Source organism: Ambystoma mexicanum, chromosome 10 (assembly GCF_040938575.1).
Source record: "Ambystoma mexicanum isolate Mex_15411 chromosome 10, UKY_AmexF1_1, whole genome shotgun sequence".
Lineage (NCBI taxonomy): Eukaryota > Metazoa > Chordata > Amphibia > Caudata > Ambystomatidae > Ambystoma > Ambystoma mexicanum.
In genome coordinates this window covers 1,300,873,425-1,300,899,145 of record NC_090932.1, presented here as the reverse complement: position 1 = coordinate 1,300,899,145, position 25,721 = coordinate 1,300,873,425, and the positions used below count along the sequence as shown (strand labels likewise).

Sequence of the window (25,721 nt, the reverse complement as noted above, 5' to 3'; positions counted from 1 at the left end):
AGTCCCCTTCAATCATGAGTTAGGTTCTGTTCCATGCATACCCAATGACCTTGCAGCTCACATGTTTGTCATTAATTAAGCTGATCGGCCTATAATTGGCACATCGAGTAGGTGACCTGTCTTTTTTAGGTAGCACAGTTATCAAGGCGTGCCGCATAGTATCTGGCAGGGAGCCAGCATCGAAGGATGCATTGTACACATCTGACAATAGCAGCAGCGCGCTGTTAGGCAATATCCTATAGAATTCTGTGGGTATTCCATCAATACCAGGCGATTTGCCTACACTGAGTGATGAAATAGCCCACTGAACATCTTCTATGTGTACATAACCCTCGAGAGTCCTTGTCTGTTCATCAGTTAGGCAAGAGAGTTCTGTGGAGTCTAGGAAGGACTTTATAGCCTCTGGCTCGCAGCTCAATTCCGACTTGTAGAGTCTTTCATAAAAATTATGAAACAATGTATTGATTCCCTTTTGTTGTGTTTCAAATCCCCCTTCAGGTTTTCGGATTGCAGTGATGATACGGTCACTCTCAGCCACTTTCAGCCTGTGGGCTAAAAGCCTACCGGCCTTTTCACCATTCTCAAAGTAGTTTATCTTCTGCCTAAATAAAGCATAATCTACTTGGTCTGACATGATTTTGTTCAGTTCATACTTTGTCTCCCTCAGTTGGGTTTTAACCCCTTCATCACGGCTCATGACAAATTGTTATTCCAATCGTTTGGCTTCAGCAGATAACGTCTTCATCTTTTATTCCCTCATATTCCTGAATCTACCAGATTTCGCCATCAGCACACCTCTGATAAAACATTTAAATGCTTCCCAAATGGTAGAGACCGCTATGCCTTCTGTCCTGTTGTTTGGAATTAATCTACCTCACTTCTCAGAATATCATTTGGCCTTCACGGTTAGGCATCTGTGTAAATTTATCGACACTGATGGGGAGCCAATGGTTGACATACTGAGAGAAAGTAATGCATCATCTCATTTGGCCCCCAAGGCCTTATTATCTACAGTGTCAAAACAGTCCAAAAGGCGAAATCCCCTGACTGCTTTTTTGAAGGAGTGCTGCCGTGACCTGTCTAACTGTATTGGAACCAATCCCTTCTTATTTCCGGAGGCTTCGATCTGGCTCAATCCAGCTTTGAAGCTACATGGAAAAGTGCTATTCTGGCCAGCATGGTTCCTGGCAGGGATTCAATATATTGCAGACCTAATTGAAGATGAGGAATGGATCCCGTTTGCACAACTTTGCCGCACCTTTGATCTAACGGAATGCACCTACGCAGAGTATAGAAAGCTGAAGAGCATCATCTCCGTAAACATGGATCCTGCACAATTGGCGGTCCAGGGCAAAGGTTGGGCAGCTTTAGAGACATGCAAACATGCTGCTCACCCAGCCGCAACTATACAGTACAAGGTCCTGAGAATGTGTCATAAGGGGAACTTAGAGACGGCAAATGCCTGGACAGAGGAGCTGGGTAAAGTGATTGACCAAAAATGCTGGCTGCGTTGCTGTGGTAATGTGAGGCTTGTGAGCATGCACTGGGGCTTAAGAGTGTCGCAAACCAAGCTTCTATTTAGGGCCTTTTGGACGCCAGTGCGTCTGTTTAAGCGACACTTGTTGGAAAATGATCTGTGCTGGAAATGCAAACAAGCAAGAGGTACCTTAAGTCATCGGATCTGGTTCTCTGCCAAGACTAAGGTATTCTGGGAGGGAGTTTGTGAGAGATTAGGTTTGGTGTTGAGCTGCACCATTCCAATGGTTGCGTCTCTCTTAGTACTGGGTGATGTGTCATTGTTAGAGGATGTTGACTTTAGAAAGAGAATGTGGTTCCTTAGGGCCTGTATGATTGCGAAAAAGATGATTCTTAGGGCTTGAAAGTCGTCCAGCTCTTTTTGCATCGATGAGTGGGTGGATGAGTTGCTTACGGTCTCCACCTATGAAAAGGCAATTTGCAAACTGAAAGGAGAGACTGAAAAGTTTTTGGACATACGGGGGATCTTTCTCAATGCGTATGGTTAAAGTCTCATGGTGACTCAATATGCTGATGTGTTTTGTCAAAATTCTCTATTACCCTGAAATGTATTCTGTTTTGCTCTTATGCTAGCCAAGATCATGCCATGGTACGTGGGGATGTGTTTATTGATTATTTATAAATTGTACTACCAAATGATAGTTTGATATTCTTCTGTTTCATTCTCTTCTCCTTTTCTGGTCTCTTTTCAATTTTCTCTCTTCTTCTACTTTTTCTCCTTATTTATGTTGTGTTATGCATTATGAGATGATTTTTTCTTCTTTTTCTTCTCTTCTGGACTCAATCTTGTGACCAGGTTTGTAATTTTATGAAGCTTGTTTATTTCTAATTGTATTGCAAACTTTACTGGTGAAAATAAAAATGATAAAACACTCACATGTCTGTCATTGAGAGCAAATGTGTGGATGTGGATTCATTTGCATTCACTGAAAGACAGTGAGGAGCACACATCCTATTCTCAATAAACATTATACTTTTTATGAAGTTCCAAATTAAAAGTTCATATTTCTAAAGTTCACACTTCTACTTCTATACTATGGGCCTCATTACAACCCAGGCGGAGGACCATGGGTCTAGTAGCACCATGGTCCGTGCCGGTGTCCGCCATGGCGGAATGGGGATTTACCACCCCATTCCAAGGTTGGCGGGGCGGTAATTCCCCATGCTGCCATGGCCCTTCCCCATTCCCATTTTTGCCCCATAGGGCTCAATGGGAATGGGGAAGGCGCTAAGTTTAGTGCCGCAAATTGCGGCACCGTACTTAGCACCAAGGTCCCTTTGCGGGTCCCTACTTTAACAGCTGGTAAAACCAGCCGTTAAGGTCGGGTCCCGCAAAGGGACCTCGTAATTAGGCGCTAATAGGTTAACGGCGCTCCAGCCTTTTACGGCGCCGTTAACCCATTAGCGCCTGGGTCGTAATGAGGCCCTATGTTATGTAAGGAAGGCATGGTATCAAGAGTAAGACCGACATAAGTGACCACAGTTCAAGGGTGTTTATTGAACTTTCGTAAAGGGTGAGGAAAATGCCTAAACAATGTCTATGTGGTGTTGGGTCAAAGAAAGATGGCCTATACTAAAAAAAACAACTGCCACTCCCTACTTTTAAAGAACAAAATGGGTGTGATATGATAGGTTATTTATAAGGCGCTTAATACCCAGAGGTTTCTAAGCACGGACCCAGGGATCGAACCCTCCCCCCATAAATCTGTAGGCACCGGAAAGCAATCCGTTCCAAGCCAGCAGGGCTTGGAGAGCAGTGTCCTTCACAATAGTAAGTTCTCTTCATCTTGCTTTAGTCTATGGCCCCTATGTCGGGTTCACCTTTGTCCTTTTTAGCACTGTTTGTTGCAATCAATCTTTATCACAATACAGGATTCCCTTTCCCTTGCTTTTATTTGGCATCCCTAGGTCGGGTTAACTTTTGCCCTTTTTGCACTCAATTCCTTTCATTTGTCAAAGACCTTCGATTGTATGAGGGATTTGTCTTGACCACCGTATGACCACTTTGACTCTTTCTTCTGCCTCCTCTCCCGAGGCCTTCTGGTATTTGCAGTTTTAGATATTTACTTTCACAATATTTCCTCAGGTTAGCTTAATACCTTTTTTTCTCATTTATCAAAGTCTTTCAACTGTACGAGGGATATTTAAACTCATGCCTTTCCCATCGTATAACCACTTTGACTAATTGTACCCTCTTGCAAGGCTTATTTACTTCTTTCGTCAAATCACAAAATTGCTTCAGGCTTCTCTCGCGGCTTCTCATGACATGCACAGCCCCTGCATCCTTCACCCTGGTTACAATGTCTCTCACTCGTAGTTCCACGAACCTCAGCAAGTACTTCAAACACTTATCGCATCATACATTCATGCAAGCCGGCTTCTCTCCTCACTCATCATCAGAGTCTGATATTCTGTACCGAAATGTCTTTATTCGTCAAGGTTTTCGGTCAGGCGCAGCTCACCTCCTTTCAAGCTCCATCGTTGTATGCGAGGGAGGTGCTGCCGTGACCTTCTGCATTTACCTCGCTTGTCTCGTCTTTTTAGGGTCTCCCTCCGCCGGGTTCGGACCCCTCTCCTCAAGATTTACAGTTCACACAGAAGACTTCCCTCCACCGGGCTTGAGCCTCCACTGAAAATTCATGGTTTTCAATTATGTTTTTGGACTTCCCGTCCCAGAATGCACTCTGATAATTTTGCTCCCACTTCACAGCTCCTCAAAACGGCATTCCATGATTTTGGGAGCTGCAGGAGCCAAAAAGAGGGATGTTTAAATGAGGTCAGGGTCTCATCACCTTCCCCTCAGAGACCTGGATTTGCTTGCCTGTCCCAGGGGAGGATTTCTGCTGTTGGTACCACCAGGCAACCCCAGCTGCCCCTGGTCTTGCCCTCCGGAGTTTCAATTCCGTCTCCACACTGCAGTCTCCTCTCAAATAACAGGGGCAGTGTTTGTACGGTTTTCTCCTACTCCAGGTCTCCCAGGGTCTCTGCAGCTTGCTTGGTCTTTCTCCTTCTTCCCGGCACCTTCCAGCATTCCAGACTCGCTCAAAGTGTGCCTTAGTTTTCCACCTTTTATACTTCCTGGGAGAGGGAATTAGGTTCACGTGTGCATTGTTCTAAAGGGAGGCCCGACTTTGCCAAGCCTCATTACTGGGACAGTCTGCTGTCAAAAGGAAGGAGTCTGTTTTCTGTGTCCGACTGTGTTTTCTGTCAGTAATCTTGATTTTCCCCGACCCCGCTCTTCCTCGTCTCAGTGTTTACATGAAAAGGGGCGCGGGGGGAGTTGGAAAGTTAGTAAATCTTGCACAGTAGAATGGGGAAGAGGTTTGAAAGGAAAGGGGATACTGCATCTCACCATCGGGTGTCCCTACCCTGCTTCCTGAGGATCCCTCATCCAGGTGATCCTCCCGCACTGGTCCACTCACTGGAACTGTATCCAACAACAATGGCCGTGTCCTGGCCACCTGGTTGACAGATCCCTGGGGATCAGTATGTGAGACACCCTCTGGTTTCTCACATACCCTTCCCCAGTAGTCTGTGTCCTTCAAATAGTATGCACAGATCTGTTCAGGTGGTGTCCACCATTTCTGTTGGTCCCTCTTTTTATTTTACAGATCTATTTTGTTCAGAGGGCACTGTCTTGTTTCATGGCCAACTTTCCTACAGGATAAACAGGGTTTTATCTCAGAACTGAGAAGCGTTGGAGTTCGCCCCTCAGAGTCAGAGCCCTCAGAAAATTTGGCGACATAGTCATTCTTCCCTGGTTCTTCCGTTCCGCATTCCCTAGATGGTTCCCATCCTAATAAGTCAGGGGGATCCCCCTCTGGGAAGGATGGCATCTCAACACCCTATTTACTTCCATGGGAACCTCCTACCTCTCATCTGATAAGAATGGACTTGGTGGACACCCTTGGGGCTTGGGGCTGTTCCAAGATTGCAGGTTTTCCACTCTCCTCGAGCTTTACTTCACGTCCGAGTCTAGACATGGGGTTCCCATTAAGGTAAACAATCTGGGAGACTTTACCCCCTGAGAGTTCCTGATTCTCCACCCCCAGAGGAACAAGACTCCTCTTACTTTTCAAAAGTCTGGACCCGGTTAGTTGGACATCAGAGAAACCGGCTTTCCCCCGCCTCCAATTGTGAGTTTCAAAAAATGTGTTCTTTCGGCTCTACCAGAACAGGGAAAGAACAGCCAGGTAGAGTGTCTCTTTCTAAAATTGATGACCCAAGGCCTGTACTGTTCTGCGGGGTCCCCTGACCATCTACTGGGTCCACTAAAATCAGAGGCACATGTACAGATTTTTCGGAGGAATTACTCTCAAGGTTTTCCCCTTCTCCCAACGTGATCCCTCACCCGGAGAAATATCTACATGTTCAAACCTTTCTTGTGGGGGAGGTTTTACTGTGGCTGTCTCTATTGTTTCTTTATTTTTCTCCCAAAGGTCTAGTTGGGACAGAGCTTGCCAAGAATTTTCACACACTAGTAGTCCGATCAGTTTGCTCCTCTCGATCTGTATCATGTCACACAATAAATTCAAGAGGGCAACTTTTAGCTCTTCCATATGCTCTTCCATATTTGCCTAGAGGGGTAATATTTTGAATTGTCTTTTCCACCTTGTTTCACTCAGAGGCATAAAATACATGACGGAGTGGGTTGGTATTTCCGCCTTAACCTCCAGGGAAATTATTATTTTATCCCTTTTTGGAATTCAACAAATGTGAGATTTCTTTTTGATAAGCATTGCTTTCTACAGTTTTCCTAACAGGAAGGATGCTTGTTTGGTTAGAGGAACAAACAGGATTCCCATTCTTTGACCCATGTTCTTAAATGGGTTTTGTACATTTTCCATAGACTTCATAACAGTGGTGGCAAATGGGATGTGGTTATAGCTACTTTCATACCATTGGATGTTTGAGCCATTTTTGAGGAAACTGCTGATAATTTGTTTTCTCTCTGTGGCTCCTATCAGAGCATTCAAATTTAAAGGTTGTCTTGTCTAGTGGGGTCCCCAACTAGTACCAATTGGGTCACTCCTGACACCATATGTAAGGAAGGCATGGTATCAACAGTAAGACAGACACAAGTGACCACCGCTTAAGGGTGTTTATTGAGCTTTTGTAAGGGTGAGGAAAACGCCTAATCTAAACCTAAATTTAAGATGGGAGCAAGCTTCTACCATCAAAATAAAGAAAACGCTGTCCTCGTGGTGTCATGTCAGAGAAAGATGGACTATACTAAAAGAAAACATATTGCCACTCCCTACTTCTAAACAAAAACAATGGGTGTGGGACAATGATGTGTATAAGAAAAGAGTGTTTAGCAAAATGATAGGTCCAAAAGTGTTTCGGTGGTTCAGGACTGCTGAACTGACATGCTTTCTTCCCCACGTTGCATCACAGGACAGGGAGGAAAAACAGTTAAAACTGGGGGCCCCTAACCCCCCTTTAAGTCTGTAGGCACCAGAAAGCAATCGGCTCCAATCTGGCAGGGCTTGGAGAGCAGTGTCCTTCTCAATGATGAGTTCTCTTATTGCTTTTGTCTGAGGCCCCTAAGTCAGGTTCACCCTTATCCTTTTTAGCACTGTTCATTTCAGTCAATCTTTATCACAAGACGGGATTCCTTTTCCCTCTCTTTTACTTGGCATCCCACTGTCGGGTTCACTTCTGTCCATGTAACACAGTTCGCTCAACTTTAACAGATGCAGGATTTACTTTCCCCTACTTTCCTTTGGCATCCCTGCGTCGGGTTCTCTTTTGTCCTTTTTGCACTCAATTCCTTTCACTTGTCAAAGACCTTCGATTGTATGAGGGATTTGTCTTGACCCCCGTATGACCACTTTGACTCTTTCCTCTGCCTCCTCTCCTGAGGCCTTCTGGCATCTGCAGTTTTAGATACCTTAGTTTCACAATATTTCCTCAGGTTAGCTTCATACCTTTTTTCCTCATTCGTCAAAGACTTTCGACTGTACGAGGGATATTTGAACTCATGCCTTTTGCCTTGTATAACCACTTTGACTAATTGTCCCCTCTTGCAAGGCTTATTTACTTCTCTTGTTAAATCACAAAATTGCTTCAGGCTTCACTTGCGGCTTCTCATCGCATGCGCAGCCCCTGCATCCTTCACCCTGGTTACAATGTCTCTCACTTGCAGTTCCACGAACCTAAGCGAGTACTTCAAACACTTTTACATTCATGCAAGCCGGCTTCTCTTCTCACTCACCAACAGTATCTGATATTCTGTATCGAATTTGCTGGAATCATACAAAAATGTCATCCTCATTTGTGCGCCCCCGCAGTTACTGCGACTTTGGGGGCGCACAAAATGAGGGCGACATTTACTGCGCCCAAGCAGAGCAGGGGTTTCGGGGTGTCCCTCGCTCTGCTTGGGCGCCGTAACGGGAGTCCAGGGTTGCGGGGGTGTCCCCTACTTACCATTTTGGTAAGCAGGGGACACGAAAGAAAAAAAAAAGAAAAGCACCTTGCGGCGTCTGCTCTAACCCATCTAATCTCTGGTGGGAGGAGCTGATGCCGCAGGGATAGCAGGCGGCACACACAGAAGTGTGCCGCCATGAACGGTAAGTTGGGGAGTGGGGGTGGGGGGTAGGAAGGGAAAATCAGGCCGGGGAAGCGGGCACAATTATCTATATGATCACTGCGCTGCGCCGTAACTGGCATCAGCATTTCGGCCGTCGCATGTTATGGGCGGCGCAGTGATCAATCACATAGATCCAATTCTCTTTGTCAAGTTTTTTGGTCAAAGGCAGCTCACCTCCTTTCAAGCTCCATCGTTGTATATGAGGGAGGTGCTGCCATGACTTTCTGCATCTGCCTTGCTTGTCTTGCCTTTTTAGGGTCTCCCTCTGCCAGGTTCGGATCCTTCTCCTCAAGATTTACAGTTCACAGAGAAGACTTCCCCCTGCCGAACTGGAGCCTCCTCTCAAAATTCTCGGTTTTTCATTATGTTTTTTGGACTCCCAGTCCCAGAATGCACTTTGAAAATTTTGCCCCCACTTCACAGCTCCCCAAAATGGCATTGCGTGATTTTGGGAGCTGCAGGAGCCAAAAGGGGGGTGTTTAAATTAGGTCAGGGTCTCATCTCCTGCCCCTCAGAGACCTGGGTTTGCCTGCCTGGCCAGAGGAGGAGTTCTGCTGTTGGTACCGCCAGGCAACCCCAGCTGCCCCTGGCCTTGCCCTCTGGAGGTACAGTTCCCTCTCCACACTGCAGTTTCCTCTCAAGTAACAGGGCCAGTATTTGGGCGGTTCTCTCCTCCTCCAGGTATCCCTGGGTCTCTGTAGCTTGCTTGGTCGTTTTCCTGCTTCCCGGCACCTTCTAGCATCCCATTTCGCTCAAAGTGTGCCTTTGTTTTCCACCTTCTATACTTCCTGGAAAAGGTAATTAGGTTCAAGTGTGCATAGTTGTAAAGGGAGGCCTGACTTTGCCTGGCCTCATTACTGGGACAGTGTGCTGTCAAAAGGAAGGAGTCTGTTTTCTGTGTCTGACTATGTTTTCTGTCAGTAATCTTAATCCTCCCGATCCCTCTGTTCCTCGTCTGAGTGTTTTAATGAAGGGGCTTGGGGAGAGGAGTTGGGAAGTCAGTAGATCTTGCACAGTTGGATGGGGAAGAAGTTTGATAGGAAAGGGGATACTCCCTCACTGGTCCACCCCCCAGAAACTGGATACAACAACGATGGCCGTGTCCTGGCCACCTGGTTGACCAATCCCTGCGGATCAGTACGTGAGACACCCCCTGGTTTCTTACAGTTATCTCTAGACGACTAAAGTATTGTGTGTTATTTTGGGTTCCCAGCCTGTAGACTTGCTCAGGACACCTTTATCTGTTTTTCAGCTCATTTTGTTTCTTTTACTGCTTGGGAATCCTGTCAGCATTAGGGCATTGTTTAGGCGGCAAAAATACAAGCTTCCCTGCGCTTCCTCAACATTCCATGTCTGCTGACCTAACATGGCGGGTACATACAAAGATGCTGTCCTAGCCAGCCATGACACTTTGGTTCATTTATATATTTTCTACAAGATCTCTAGTTCTAAAGACTCACATATAAGACTAAAGACTTATTTTAAGAAACATTAAACACTAAAGATTATTTTGTCTCACAGTACACTATTCCTAACAGAGGTCATGCAGAAAAAAAGCTGTCAACGGGCTTTAGAGATTTTGCGCTTGTTTTGTGTCCGTCAGCCATTGCTGAGGCATAAACTCCACCTGAGACCTGCCAGGTGTGAACTGGATGCATGCATACATTTGCATCAGATCTGCAGATATATTTTGCTTTTTATAATTATAAAGGCCAACATAAGACATGAATAATATAAGATGCTGATTAAGCAAAAACAAACTACTAACCTTGAGGAAAGATGAGAAACACAGATGAGGGCATCCTCATCAAATGATATGAGGACCTTTTGACAAATAGTATAGGAAGGCAATAGGCACGAGGGCTCGGAGTTTTAATTGGTATCATCGAAGATTTATGGTATGCCCATTTTTCAAAATTGTATAGAGAGGACAGACTATTATTCTTTGATAAAAAAGAGCAATCTTTGCCCCTTATGGTAAATCAGGGGGATTGTGAGCACTGAAGGAAAAAACTCAGGCTCTGGATGACCAAAGCAAGGGCAAACGCCTGGTCCAGATAAAATCCCTGCAGATTTTTATAATTCCGACCCAATTATCTGGGCTCGTTATTTTCAATTGCTGTTTAATGAAAATGCACAGTTAGGTAAAGTTCCAAAGTCATGGAGATTGCCTGAAAAATTACCAATTTATTTTTAGAAAGTGGACGTGACATACTGGGTATTATTACTCGCCATTCGACTGAGCGGGGAAAATATATTGAAACGTTTTACCAAGCAGATTGGATAACTTGAAACAATTGTCTTAGACATCAACAAGCAAGATTCACTAAACGTCTTTCGACACTGGATCAAGTGCTTAGATTTTCATTAATAATGGCTAAATATATTATCCGTAGGGGTGGACACCTCCATATGCTGTTTATCGACCTATAAGCAGTGTTTGACAGTATATCAAGTTCTAAACCATGGAGTGCACGACAGGACATAGATATCCCATTAACTCTGTTAAAGGCTATCATTGATATACACAGCTACCACTGCTTTCGTTAGATGGGTAGCAGGTGGCGAACCTAAACCCTTTCCAGTAGAAGGGGGTGTTAGACAAGGGTGCATTTTAGCCCCAACCCTTTTTTTGATGGAGTTGTAGGTTTTTTACCAGTGATGGAAGCAGATGTCCCGCTTTGGGCAGGGGAAACAATAGGCATATTGATGTTCGTAGATGACGTGGTTCTGATTTCTCGTACGCCAACAGAACTCACCCGGTCCGTGCAGCTACTTATTTCCTGATTGGCGGTTGTGTGTCAGAGCGAGAACATGCTGACCTAACCATGTGGCAAGAGCTTGCAGCCGCCATCTTGGATCGGGATGCGATACCATAGCGCTTCCACAAGGAGATTTGACTTGAGAACTGCCAGGACCGAGGCTGCATAACACTTTGTTAATAGTAAAGCAAAAAATGAAATCTAAGATTGTGAACCAGAAAGGAAACATATGGTTTAATTTTCTGTCCGAATGGGGATGCTATATGTTGAATGGTCAGATGAGTGGTGACCAGCCGGGTCAACAAACATGGAAGTGTGGCCCAAAAATTGCCATGTATTAAGAAGCTAAGAGTAAAAGAGAACACATTTAGTGACCATGCTGTCTTAGCATTAACTCTAGAAGGTTGGGAATCCTGCAATATATTAATACAAGTAGGCGATTCAGAAGTAACCCCGAGCAGCAACAGGATAAGTTGGGCCTAGAAGAATATAGAGAAAGTCGGTAACCTGGTAGCTCAAAATCCAGAGAGAAAATTAGAACATCTAAGGGGACAGAATGCAGATGGAATTGAGACATGGATGACAGACACAATGGGCCTCATTACGAGTTTGGCGATAGCCTTGCCGGTAAAACTGACAGGCTGCTGCCAAGCTTGCAATTTTTTCCAGCACCCACGAATGGGCAATTACAGGGTCATTACGGCCCTGCCCGACCCGGTAATTGCCCATTCGCGGGCACCAGAAAAAATGCTCCCCATTGGGAATGGGGAATGGGGGGGTCGGATGCACCGGCACCATTCAGAATGGTGCCGGTGCATCCGACATGCTCTGCTCGCAGGTGCCGGTCTGCCCGCCAGGTCAGACCTGGTGGGCAGAGAGGCACCCGCGAGCACAACTCGTAGTTTGCCGGTCCAGTAACAACGGTGCTGGTAGGTTACCGGCACTGTCAAACTTGTAAAGAGGCCCTATGTCTGGGCTGGCCATGCAAAAAGGAATCTATATTTACACGGCTAGAACTAACAAGAGTCAACACTATGACAAAGTAATGAGGGACGCAAAAAGATAAATGAGAAGGGGAGGTACGCAGTATCAATAAAAAGGGGTTAAACTCGTAATGTATTTACAAGGCAATACGGTCGGCTAAAAACAAATACAGGAGTGGGTCAAATGGTGGCGATGCTCCTGTAGAAACACCCAGTGGCAACATTTGATTGCCGTTGCCAAAACTAAAGACCCAAGAAAAATGTGGCAACTGTGAGGGCTCACTAATGTGAGACTCATGACTGTAATGAGTTTTCTCAGTTTTTACTTTTATTCCACACAAAATAGTAGGAGAAATCCTAACTAAACCTACTCTACCAGGGGATTACCTACCTATTCTAAGGGATGTATACGATTTGGCCGTGACACAATTGTTCATGGTCGATGGTCAATTCGGCCGTAAAGACAATTTTGCTGTGGCCAAATCGGGCCAAATTTAAACCCCCCAACGCGCCCAAAACACTCCCCCACCTTCCCCCTTCTTATCTTTTTCACGCCTGCTTTGTTTCTGATTCTGCTGCGTTGGAACCGTCCCTCCTACGCAGGTCGGATCTGATGCTGCAGGGCTTGCTTTTCTTTATTTATTTTTTTACCCGTCCCCCGCCTCCATTTCTCCACCAGCAGGGGACACCCCTGCTTCCCCGATAAGCCATCACTACCAAACATGGGTAGCGGGGCACACCCCTGCAACCCCTGCTCCCCATGTTTGGTAATGATTCCCAAAACTGATCGTTTACAAACGATCGAATGGTACTGGCCGAATTAAGCCAGATTTACCATATGATTGTTTGTGAACAATCAATTTGGGTACACCATTGTAAGATCTGGGAAAACCTCCTAGCATTCACAAAACTAACCCTCACACTAAAGAATATAAACATTCAAATAACATAAATAAAAGGTTTCCAAATACCCAGTGTCTAGGATGATTTCTCGTGGTCTTGGGCAGATCTTGCTCTCCCAAGAATGTACCAAAGTCAATTTCCTCCAAGGAACAAAAAGTCTTAACCACAGTCTTGAAAAGTTCCAAAGAAACAAAACGTTCACACAAATAAAATTCACTGGCCAAAGTATTTTCTTTGTTTGGTGAAAGGCTTCTTTCTTTACAATTCCACAAAGAAAATAACAGCACCACTGGAGTTTCCTGGATGACTTCCTTCCAGGAAAGAATGGATGAAGTTGACAAATGTACCTCTCCCACTTTGGCAACAACTTCTCCACTTTCTGCATCTGCAGTGTTTTATGTACAAATTGTCAGGATGCTCTCGCTTGAGATTAGCTCCTCTTTCGGCAACTTCCTTCTGCTATATAACCATGAGAGCAGGTTCCTTTCCCCACAGTTAGCATCAACAGTTCTAACAAATATTGCCAACCACAGTCCTGCTACTGCTACAACAACCTCTACTACTCTGTAATGTGCTGCTACTATAGCAACTTCAAGGATGGGCAATTCTACAAGACATCTTTCACCTCCACCGGTTGGCAAGGCACATTTCTTTCTATACCTTAAGAAAGGGCAGCCTCTTTGCCTTTCTTGCAGCTACCATACAATCTGCTTTGGGCTTAAAGACCACTTATTATTCTTCCAACCAGTCTTTGCCATGCAGATATAAAAACAACGTTGGTGAACCAGTACCTAACTCCCTTCCCCAGCTTTGTATACACCATGCCTTCAATGGTTACCCCAAAGCGGTTGTGCCACTCTTCCAGCTTTGGATGCAGACTTGGATAACAATACATTGATCAACTTCAGAAAACATTAGTATACAGTTCTTATCTGCGCAGGGTTTACTTTCATAGAGGTCCCTCTATAGGCTTGGGTAATGCTTGTTCTGGCTTCAACTTCTACTACTTTTACAATCTCCTGCTTGAACCATTTATGTGTTGCATGACGTGTATCCTCAATTGAAAATAAAATTAGGAATATGCAATTGCGTTTCAGTATTGAACTTCTACTTCAAAGTGAGATGCGTTCTCACCTTTCGGTCAGCACTCAGCCTCCAAATTATAGGGAAACATTGTCTCATGCGCACGTTGCCTTTAAACAATACTTGCATTTCTTCAGGAAAGTCAGTTTAACTTAAATTAGGCTACAGCTTTCTCTGTGTTAACCAGAGCCACGTAACCGCTCGGCAACAAAGTATTGCTGATGTTAGGGAGAGAAAGGCTTTTCATCACACAAAAGCGTTTCAGTTAAGCACGTGTTACTTTCCCCATTGATAAAATGACTTCCCACTTTCACAGCTAATTTCTACTTGCTCATACTTCAGCACAAGTGCAATTTAAAGCTGGAAACTGTTACCAGTGGGGAACTTCTGTTTCTCAGCAGTAAAGAGCTTCCTTTTCCGATTCTCAACTATATCGACTGCGGCCTGCTGCAGCTTCCTGACTGTTTCTTTTTCTGCTACTACTGCGGGCACTCTAGCGATCCACACCCCTCTTCTGCACGGGTGTCTTTGATCAAGGCTCATTAAAGGAGAGTCTCCTACTCTCCAGTTTCTCTCGGCTTGCCTCTGCACACGGGCCTTAGGAACAACAGAAACTTCAGCTCTGCATTCACAGCAATGAGGCACATCTGAAAACACTGCTTTTTGCCTTCTTTTCTCTCCAGTGCTGCCACAGCTATTCAGGGTTTGTGAGCACAAGACTAACTCAGACTTTTCAATTGGAGGTTGCCTCTCTACTCAGGCGTCCCTATTGTGGTCACACTTCCTTGTGATCTGCTGGCTAAGTGCTCTGCCTCTTCTGCTTCTGCTACTACTGACCTTCCAATTCGTGCCCTGGCTTCTTTCTACTGCTTCTCCTTCAGGTCAGCCTTTTATGCGCCTCAGGTGGGCCGATTAGGTTCAGGCCCTTATGATTAATTTCCTGACCTTGTATAGAGTCATTAGGCTTGCCTGCCTGACCTGGACCCCTACCTGCCTCTTTAGCCCATCTCTTCATCACAGTCCCTGAGGGATTCTGGGGCTGGTAGTTTGATTTAGGAACATTCTATTTCTCCAATTCTTCAAAAGGTTTTAGAATGGATTTTCTGCCCCAGATTCTATTAAGCGAAAAATGATACGGTTTAACCCTTTTAGAGACAGACGGGACAGAAAAGGTTACATGTTCATCACTTCTGTTGGAATACTTTTGATCTTGTGGAGGATATGGGACCCTAGGTGTATAAAATATTGGTTTCTTGGGTTCCACACAAAGTGGAGTCACTCTGTCAGGTTTTACATTTTTACCCTTAATAGAGAATTGAGATGTACCAAAATGGCAATAGGCCAATTCCTCCTTTAATTTTTGGTTAACAGTATTCCTCGTCAAGGAAAAATACTGTATCTCCCCCTGCACAATCTCCCCACCTCCCTGGCCCTGGTCTCCATCCAAGTGATCCTTCTGCAAGCCCCCAGCATGTAGGGGGCCCCACAAGGCTGCCTGAGCTGAAGAAGTAAGATTCTATTGTTCACCAGTCTTAAATCGCACACGTCAGGATATTTTATGGGGTGCTGCTGAGGCTCTAAACCCATTGCCTTTCTGTTTTGACAAGTGCATTCTACCTTGATCAATTCATCATGCTTTCTGTGTTCACTGTTGTATAAATAGTTTGTGTGTTCCTTACGGCACAGCTCTGTAGCATTCTTTCCTTCCTGTGGGAATTATGTTAATCATGTGCAACAGACAACAGTGCAATGCATATTGATAAATTGAGTGCCACAATGGTTCAGAAGTTAGCTCAGTATATGAAGCACCCATTGCAGAGATATGTGCCCATATGCAAAATCAGAATATCACTTTCCCGCCAGGCTGGCTGAGCCTTTCATATGTCTGAAGTTTATAAACCTGCCTGCATATGTATTTTTTTTTTTTGCAGAACAACATCTGCTATTATCAGCAATGTACTTTCATCAGATAGGGGTTGCTATAAAAACTAACATATCCGTCTCCACCACCTATACATTTATAAATACCTCTGTAGAAGAAGTAAAATGGATCTACATCAAAAGATGGGCCCGCACTTTAAACAATACCATCACCAAAGGGCACTGGGAATTTATATGGAAAATGATTCCAAAATTGACAACGGCGATTCAAACAAAAGAGATGTGGAAGGAAATGCCTCCATTTTCATAAAGAGCTTTTGTTTTAAAAAAGATGTATGGTTCAATTATAAAACATTTATCTATCCATCAAAAATCAGGCAAACATAGTTATCAAAAGCCTCAATTCCCAAAACATGAAGAAGCCAGAGTGTCCATTGAATCCATTAGCGGACAGCCTTTCCCTGTATACACTCATGCTTCCTCAATTGTCCCTTATAAGAAGGTCAAGTAAGACGTTCGCAATTTCACTCACTAATGCCTTCCTGGGAGTAATGAGCTTTTTTGAGATCAAATACATGCCGGAAAGGCTAAGTCAAATGTTCCGGAATGCCTCAAAAGTATGTTGGAGGGGATGTGGAAGTGAAGGAACTTGGAGACATATATGGTGGGATTGCCCAAAAATACAGCAATTCTGGGGAGAAATCAAGGCACATATGAACTTGATGTTCCCGACAATAGGTACCATAGGGGAAGAGATATGGATGTGTTGTCTGTGGGACCCCAAGGACAAACAACTCACCAAGAAACAAAAACAGAACTTTATGGGACTCCTGATAGGTGCATGGCTGGAAATATGGAAATAGCCCATAAATGGAAACAAAACCATTCGCCCGTGTCCATAGACTGGATAAGGAGGGTATGGAATCCTGTGGCAATGGAAAGGCTAACCTACAACATACAAGGGGCCCATCAGAAATTTCTAGATGAATGGGGCGAAATCATGGAATACCTCCAGAGTGACTATATGGAACAATAGTGGCCACACAAGATAAGGATTTTGGACATGTTTAATTAGAAAAGTAGGCGGAAAACTTCATACAGGAAGATGCAGACATTCCCCGGGAGGGGTGGGGGGGGTGGGTAGAGGGGTGGGGGGGGTGGGTAGAGGGGTGAGGGTGGAGGATTAAGGGGGAGTTGAAAATGTTGCAAGTAACCTATTGTAAAACCATTAAAAATATATTTTTAAAAACTAACATATCACCCGTATGGTGAAGGTCTAGAAATTGGTTTGTTCAGATGGGGTGTTGTAAAGCTTAGGCATTCGCCTCCAACAATGGCATAAACCGTTAGTCCAAGAGGTGAATAAGTATCCAAATTCAAGACTATGGAACAAAAGCGCTCATGCTTGTATCCTGGATTTGCCAGCAGACGATACAGTGATGCTGGTCAAATGATCTAATATATCTTACATTACTGTGCCGTTTTCTTTGAGGTTTTCCTTCTTGCATGCTGCTGGTAGCGTTTAGCCCATTACTTGATCTTTCTTCTTATGTAGGCCATTTGGGTGGAAGGGTTGGTAGACAGAAGAGAGCGGACCAGATGTTGCAGGCCTCAGGCAAGCATATTTTAAGGTCTGCTTGTTTGACACAAAAAACAGTTTGCTTTTTGGTAAAAGTCTAAGGTTTTTATGCATGTTTATAAATTAAAATGTCACAAGCCTTTGTTTTGGAAGTATTTAAAGCTTTAAAATTCAAAAGACAAATCCAGATTAAATGTGTTAAATCACATCGATTGGTATGCTGGTACTTATATACTTCTCTTGATGATGGAGAGAATGAAGCTAGAATCATTCCCATTCTGCATAACACCCTTCTATAATATTTTGTTTACAAATGGTCATGTTTGGTAATATGATTTGTGTACAGATTGTTTTAGTCCATGGTAAAACCTGGAAAAGAAAGTATTCAAATGCAGAAATTGCAGAGTTGGCACAAACCACAGGCTCACCCCTTCACCCCTTAACCAATGTGTGATCCTGGGGATTTTATTTAATCTTGAATTGCCTAACCTCTCAATATTGACAGTTCCTAAACCTTTCAAAATTGTCAGCCCTTCAGAGTGATTTCCTTCTCATGGTATGATCTTCATAAAAGCCTTATTCGTGGTTTCACTGGCTATGGGATTGCTTCCACTTTAATAGTGAGCATATTTATATCGTACACCACAGGCATGTGTTCCTTTGATATCTAATGGCAAAACTATTTGAAAACCATATCCCACTTCTAAGCTCAGTGTGTCTGGATAAAGACACCTTCCTGGTAGCTTCTAATCTGCATTCACTATCCATGCTACCATACTTGTAGCTTTCTTCTTCCTTCCAATTGGTCTCCTCTATCCATGCATGAGCACTTTTGCATTCTGTGAGGCAGAAAATGTGAGTTCTCTGACTGTTATGGGTTACATGTACCTTTTACATGTGGTCCTGCATTCATACTACAGGCTGCATACCTTCCTGGATGTTATTGATAAAAAGTATCCTGTATGTACTAGAACAGTAACCTTTTCACAGACTGCTAATGTTGGTCTTCAAATGCTACTTGTTTATCATTCTAATTAGAGCAAGAATGAAGAGGGTAAGGGGATTTAAAGGTAGTAAATGTGCTTTTTATGCTGCAAGACAGCATATCAACCTACAAGGTGTGAGCGTGACGGCTGGGGGCAGAGGGTGGGGGCGTCACCAGTCTTCTTGATCCCTTAATTCCTTTGGTCTGGTGGAGGGGGACCCCATAGATGTCTGTGCCCAGGGCCCCAAAAGTGCTTAAGATGGCCCTGCCCCCAGGATTGGGATCAGGAAGCGTCTGCCCTCTCCTGGCCACCTGGTAGTAGTCTCTATGTAGGGTTTTAGTGGGGGGGTCCGCAGGATTCTCCACACAGACTAAATCGACCAAAGCAAAACAGGTGATCAGTATTATTGGTGAACAAGAATGGGTTGAATACATTAGCGGTACCTTTGATCACACTGCTAGACCTCAAGACGAGGAAATTGTTATAAAGAAGAGCTATAAAATCTTTTTTGATCACAATCATATCGAGATCAAAATTAATAAGCTCAAACAATCTAGAGCTCTGATACAAAATGGCCTCTCAAATATAGTGTTGAAGAGGGCCACGGAATTTTGGCCCAAATTACGTTTTACCCACTACACTAAGGTTTGTATTCAAGGCATTATACAAATTTCCTGGCAGAGATCTTTGCTGGATCTGATATATAAAAAAGGTCAAATATGGGAGCCGGCAAATTTCAGACTTCTTGCAACGCTAGATGTATCTGGAAAAATCTTTGCATCTCTTGTGTTAGATGAACTGACAAAGTGAGTAAATTCCATCAACTTACTGACAAGTTCCAAATTGGATTTAGAGCGGGGTCGGGTACTGCCCACTCTCTTAGACTAATGGATACCCTCATTACACAGTCCAGGACTAAAGTAAATCCACACTTACACGTGGCCATGATCGATTTCCAAGCAGCATTTGATACCGTAGAAAGCGACAGACTATAGTCGAAAATGGAATCATATGGCTCCTCTGAAGATCTATTTCGAGCTGTACGTGGCTTTTCTGAAAACACGCCAGTGCATGTAAGGGGTGCCATCACGTGTTCGATAATCACCCGGAAAGGAGTGAAGCAAGGAAGCGTTTTGTCACCCCTGCTTTTCAAAATGTATATGGTGGACCTCCCAGGGGTATTGGGGTCTGTAAATAATTGCCCCCTAAGATTGCTGGAGAAAATGTGTGTATTTCATACGCCGACCACTTGGTACTGTGTGATCGTGCATTTTTTCGGGCCTTAAAAGGTCACTGATGGAATTGCACAGGTACATGAACACAAATGGATTGACAATAAACTATGAAAAAACGAAGGTGGTGCATTTTGCAAACAGGGAAATAAAAATACCCACAGTCATGATAGTGGGAAACCATATTGAGCATGTAAAGAGCTTTAAATATTTGGGCATAGAGTTAATAACCAAATGCGATTATCTTGCGATCATCGACGAGAAGTGCAGGAAAGATAAGTCTCCGGCTATAGCCTGCATAGGGTAATGATGCTGTATAAGCAGCGTTTTTGCACTAGTATGCTGTATGGTCTAGAGGCCTTGTGTATTTGTGATCTAACCTGGTTGAAGGTTATAGAAGGAACGTTTTGGAGAAAGATCTTGGGTTTGGCCTGGAATGTACCCATCAAAATAATAATACTGATAATTGGTCTAAAATCTTTAACAGTACAGGCCGCGAAAAGAAGGTGTTTGTTCTACATAAAATCAAGGTCAGCACCAAAGTGCCTGCTGTTAAAATTGCTGGGTGAGGAAGCCAGCGCAGCCGGGGATAGCAAATACATGTAGTAATGGGCTTGCATTGGTATAGCAATGCAAGCCCAGAATGTTCCCTGGGCTGGAACCTTATGTTCACTCAAGGTTCCAGCTGTGGCAGTTAGGGACACACAGGATGGGAGAAGAACATGAAAGGATGTTACCTTATTAGCTCCTTACCTCCCTTTCATATCCTGACCCTGTAACAATAAAGAAGCTTTCCTTTTGATATACTTATGGCTCCACCGTCCTTCCTGACCCACCTATGAACCCAGATACTACAATGCGACAGGTTGGTGAACATGATATTTGAGGAGGAAGATGATTTACAAACATTACAAAATAAATGTGTTATCAAATTAGAGAGATGGGATTGGTCAACAAACTACACTCATTTGGCATCTTTGAGTAATTATTCAGAAACTAAAAACGTAACCCATGAATGTAAAAACTGTCAGCGCTATCTAAACCTATGTTCGTCACCAGCATTGCGCAGATTCCTGCTGCTGTTGAGAATAGACTACCTGTACTGGAGAATATTGGCACAGAACTAGCAATAGCAAAAGAAGCCAGGGCGTGTCGTATGTGTGGTGTAATAGCGAGAGAGGAAACAGCTCGACACATCCTGACAGAATGCCGGGAACATGGTTCCCTTTGTATGAGTATGCTGGGCACATTTGTAAGGAACTATGATGGGGTAAAAAGTGAAGCGCTTTGGTGATATTGCTTGAACGCAGGGAATAAATCTATGCACAAAGCAATTTACTATCTATAGGTAAGAGTGATGGCCACAGGCAAATTAGGTAAATAATGTCATTAATTTTAGTGAGGATTTGATATTGTTCCCTTTTAGGGATTTGCATATGTCTGAAGTATTAACTTAAGGTGTTTGTGTTAGATTGTATTAATAATGATGAAATGAAATGTGTTATTTATAATGAATGGTATGATTCATTGTATTATTGTATGTGTTGGTTGAAATGTGAAAGTGTGTAAGAACTTAACACATTAAAAAAAATGTTTTTGAAGTGCTTTGTCCAGGGGTTGAGAATGTATTCGCCACGGCTTTTATTGCGTTTTAAGGGGTTGGGAAGTGAGTGGTGAAACGAGTGTGTGTGCCCATTGACAACATAATCATTAATGATGTCTTTTCTATGTTGTTTCAGGAAATGTCTGCAGAGAGATCTAGAGCTGGACTTACAGAGCATCAAGCAGAAGCATCCATGTGCAAGTGAAAAGGGTGGGGTAACTGGGGGAAGGCAGGGAATGGACCAAAGGCAAATGGATTTCTGCATACACTCCTGGTTTCTGAGCAACTCCAGCAGTCTGAGTCGTTGAATCAAGAGACTCCAAAGCGTTTTACTCGTGGAGCCCAGATACACATCTTCGCAATCTTGAGGAAAGGAAAGAACTCCTGATGTATTTGCAGGGAGAAAAGAGACAGCAGCTGCATATGGTCTAGGATGAGTGTTATGGGACAAGGTCGTAACAGAGACCCTTGGATGCATGTCTGCAGAGGGTGGAGTAGATGTTGGGGGGATGGAGGGCAGAGCTCATGCTAGTGTATATGTGGGTTAAAAGAAGGCCAAGGAATTCACGTGATGTTGGATGGTGCATTTTGCAAAATTCTTGGGTGTGTGCAGCAGTGGGGAGAGGCATGGCTCTTATGCATAACCATTTGTTCTGGCAATGGACCACACTGTCCCTTACTTGGCCACACCTTGGTCTGCCTTGTGACAGCCTCTTGAACACAAGCTGCTTTCTGCTTCACGCTGAGCTTATTACTCTTACAGTGTTAAGATGTGCTGCCTCCTCTTGGCTTCAATGGATCATCCTCCCTGTTGATCCATTGGTTGCTTCAGTGTTCTGGTCATCTGTATTCTGCCTTATTGACTAGCAAGGGGGTAAAAGTTGGTGTGGAACTGCATTGCTGAACCAGATTGCCATAGAGCGTCAGAAACTTGAATTTCACATCTGGTGAAAATAATCCCTATTCTTTTAGTTTGTTTAGGTGTTTTATTCTTACGGACACTTCAGAACACTTTTGGATACTGCAAATGTAGATATAGCAAAAAGACCACCATCATTCTGAATAAAACAGAGTCACAGTGAATGGAATGACTTTTGTGCATTAACATTTAAGCTATGCAGTGCATCCTGGGCTGCTCCAATGCGGTTATTTAACATGGTCCATCAAGCCAATCTAGTCTTCCAAACCCCCCCCCCCAACCCCAACACCACCACCACCCCCTCTCCCGCGCAGCTGCTGGGGACCATCCTTAGTGTTTCGCCAACCCTCAATCTCACTCCACTGGTTATTTTTCGTTTAGAAAATGCATTATTCTGCTTCTCTGATTCCCACAACTTGTACACGTAGTCCGAGTTCGAAGGTGGGGGAGGCTGAATGGGAATGGAACCGTTTTCAAACTCCTGCCAGTGTTCGTTGTTGCAGTACAAGCATACCTCTTCACTATACTATACTAGAAATGCTCTTGGAAGATAATCACTTCAAGGTGGCTCCTGCTGCTGTGGTAATCAATAAAAACAGTGTGTGGAAGAACGTGTTTAGCTTTACTTTCTAGCGGTGGCGTGGACGGCAAAGAGAGAAGTGTGCTGCACACGTGGGAAGGGAGCATAGCACACACCCCTCAGGTTATCAGCATCAGCCTGTGCAGGGGAAAAGTGGCACATTCCACGAAGGCACTGTTCTACGGTAAGAGGTCACACCTTTCCCTATGTTGCCCATCCCACCCACTGGACTGTCTATACTCTCTGGTCCTACCCTCACCAGGGTCACCGTTTATTTTGCTTTTTGTTACACTTCTACCTCTGCATAGAGTGCATTTTCACCCGAACAACATGAATTTCACCCACTGCTCCTAAACCTAGAAGGGATCAGTCCAGGGCAGGTTATCCTGCTTGAATCCCATTTATGTAATCTAACGTGGTCTTCTATCATGAGATAATGGCCCTGATTCATGTATTATTTGCGCCGAAAAAAACAGGATTTGTGCGCCATTCTGCCCGCAAATCCCTGTTTAACAAATGGGGATTTGCGGGCAGAATAACGCACAAATCCCGTTTTTTTTCAGCGCAAATAATCCATGAATCAGGGCCAAAGACTTAACATCAGCTCCGAAGATGGCCAATGTCCTGCCAAATTCACACATCACTCTACAAGTCCAGAAAGCTTGCTACACCTTGCAGGAATCACGTGCATGGAAATGAGGGGTCCTTGCTTACCAGTGGCCGCCTCCCTCTCCCTTTGCCCATGTTCTATCAATTGAATGAGTGCCTGAAATCACAAAATAGTTCAACAGGGTACAAGAGTGTTTTAACTGGCTGGTTTACATAGTTGAATGCCTTGCCTGCTTCCTGTAGATGACCCCGCTATCACTCTCCTATACACCCACAAGCAATGGCCGATTTCATTTCTTCTCAATGCAATATATACCCCCAATGCAATATACACCATATATACACTAATTAAAACATTGTCATCGTACTTTCTTTTTTCTAGAATAATTAACTCAGCTGAACAGCTGCAATAAAGAGCCAGGGAGAGAGAAAGTGTGAGAGAGAGAGGCACTAACCCGAGGAAAGGGTAGGTCAGGGGAAGTGTCTCTGGCTGCCTCATTTGGAAGTTTTATTATTTAGGTTTCCAGGTTAAATGTCACTCCATCATCTCTAGACAAACAGCTTCTATCGAATACCCAAGGAGTACCAGCAGGGCATGGAAGGGCTAAGAAAATATAGTGTCCAAGTAAATACATTCAGCAATGCTAGCCAGAATGTCACAGTCTACACATGAAAATATATTGTTACACATGTGTTTGCTTTACAGATTTACACCAGATAAATATTTCGAATGAACAATAGATGCTCCTGTGGCCATATTAGTTTAGCCATTCATGCTTATTGTTAATGTTTAAAGTTAAAGGTACTTGTACCATGCACTGTGACCACCGGAATGGTCCCTGGAGCTCTGGCGGATCTGAACAGGAGGGTGTGAGAAAAGGTTGGGGGGGGGGGGGGGAGGGGAGTGTGTGGTGGGGTGATTAATAGGGTCTAGTGCCAATAGGAACGTAAGGGTTGTGATGTCCAGTCGGCAGCTTCAGTTCAGTTTGTACCGTTCGCTAAGCTTAAGTGCAGTTTTTGGGGTTGGTGCGAACTCCCATGTGCTGTTGTGTTGAATTATGTGTTGGTTGTTTGTTGTTGCAGTGTGGTGAAGTACGTGCGGGTTACTGTGCAGAGAAGTGGCTGTATGAAGATGTATGCAGAAGATTGAGGTATTAGAGTTGGGATAGCAGGTTTTTTTTCTCTTACCTTTTAGGTTTGCGTTTCTACACTCAACATCTATGATTATCTTGTGTGATTGTTGTTTGGCCGCCTATTTGGCAGGCATGTTGCAGAGTGGCACTTTTCCTCTGTAGTACTCTAGAGGTATGTGTACATGGTCGATGGTGGCCTGTTCCCGCCTCCCTGGGGTGTTGAGATGGTTATGTTAATCCCTGGGCTTCTTGTTTCCAGCTGGGTCTATGCTTCCTAGTCGCTTCCTTCTTGTTCTGGTGTGAAGAGCCAAGTTTTGAGTAGTTATCTGAATTCCAGGTGATCCCTTGTATTGCATATGTATTTTGGTAGGCCATTCCATGTTTTTGCTGCTAGGTGAGAGAAAAATGATCCTCTAAATGTTCTTTTATTGTATGGTTTTGGTTCTAGGCAATTGCTTGATCTGAGTGGTCTTGTCGGATGGTGGATGTTTTTCTCCTTTCGGAACTCTGCTCTCCGGCTGTGGATTGCTCTGTGTGTTATGCACATTGTTTTGAACTTTATTTGCTGTTTTATTGGTAGCCAGTGTAGCATTTTCAGCACTGGGGTAATGTGTTCTCTACATGGAGCAGGAGTCTGGCCGCAGTGTTTCGGATGCGCTGAAGTTTCTTTAATAGTCGTTCTGGCATTCCTAGGTATAGGCTGTTGGCGTAGTCTACTCTGGACAGGATGAGTGAGGATGATTGTGTTTTGTGGGTGAAAGAGAGGAATGGTAGGATCCTTTTTACCATGAGCAGGAGGAAGAAACATTTCTTGATTGTAGCGCTTACTTGTGGCTCAGGTTTTAGTTCATTGTCCATCAAGACTCTGAGGTTCTTTAGTATCATTGATGGATTCAGTGCTGTTCCTAGTTCCATCGGCCATGGGGTGTAGTGATTGTTTTACCTGTTTTTAGATTTGATTATTATTTCTGTTTTGCCCGGGTTGAGTTTGCAGCTGTTAGTGTTCATCCAGCTTTAGATTTCTTGTAGGCAGCCTTTCAGCGTGGTTTTCTTCACGTGTATCTTGTACTTTGTAGACGATGTGTGTGTTGTCAGCATCGCTGTAGCATGTAAGGCCGTGTTTTTTAATGAGCTTGATGAGTGGAGTCAGATATATGTTGAAAAGCAGTGAAGATAGAGAGGATCCTTGTGGTACTCCACAGGTGGATTCCCTTGGAGTGGATTTGAAAGGTTTGATCCAGATGGTTTCTGTTCTATTTGTTAGGACGCATTTAATCCATAGTAAGGCTAAGTCGATGATTCCTATTTCTTCCAATCACCCGATGAGGATGTCATGGTTG

The 25,721-nt window shown here is 44.0% G+C and overlaps 1 protein-coding gene across 1 annotated transcript in view; it reads left to right on the top strand.

Annotated features, from left to right (window-relative positions):
- The window catches only part of RNF215 (ring finger protein 215), a 222,174-nt gene extending 199,504 nt beyond the window's left edge, over positions 1-22,670 (top strand). The window contains exon 10 of the mRNA XM_069619310.1: positions 21,277-22,670. Coding sequence (XP_069475411.1) covers positions 21,277-21,299 — 23 coding nt within the window. The 3' untranslated portion in view covers positions 21,300-22,670. The remainder of the gene's footprint in view (positions 1-21,276) is intronic.
- The last annotated feature ends 3,051 nt before the right edge of the window (positions 22,671-25,721 follow it).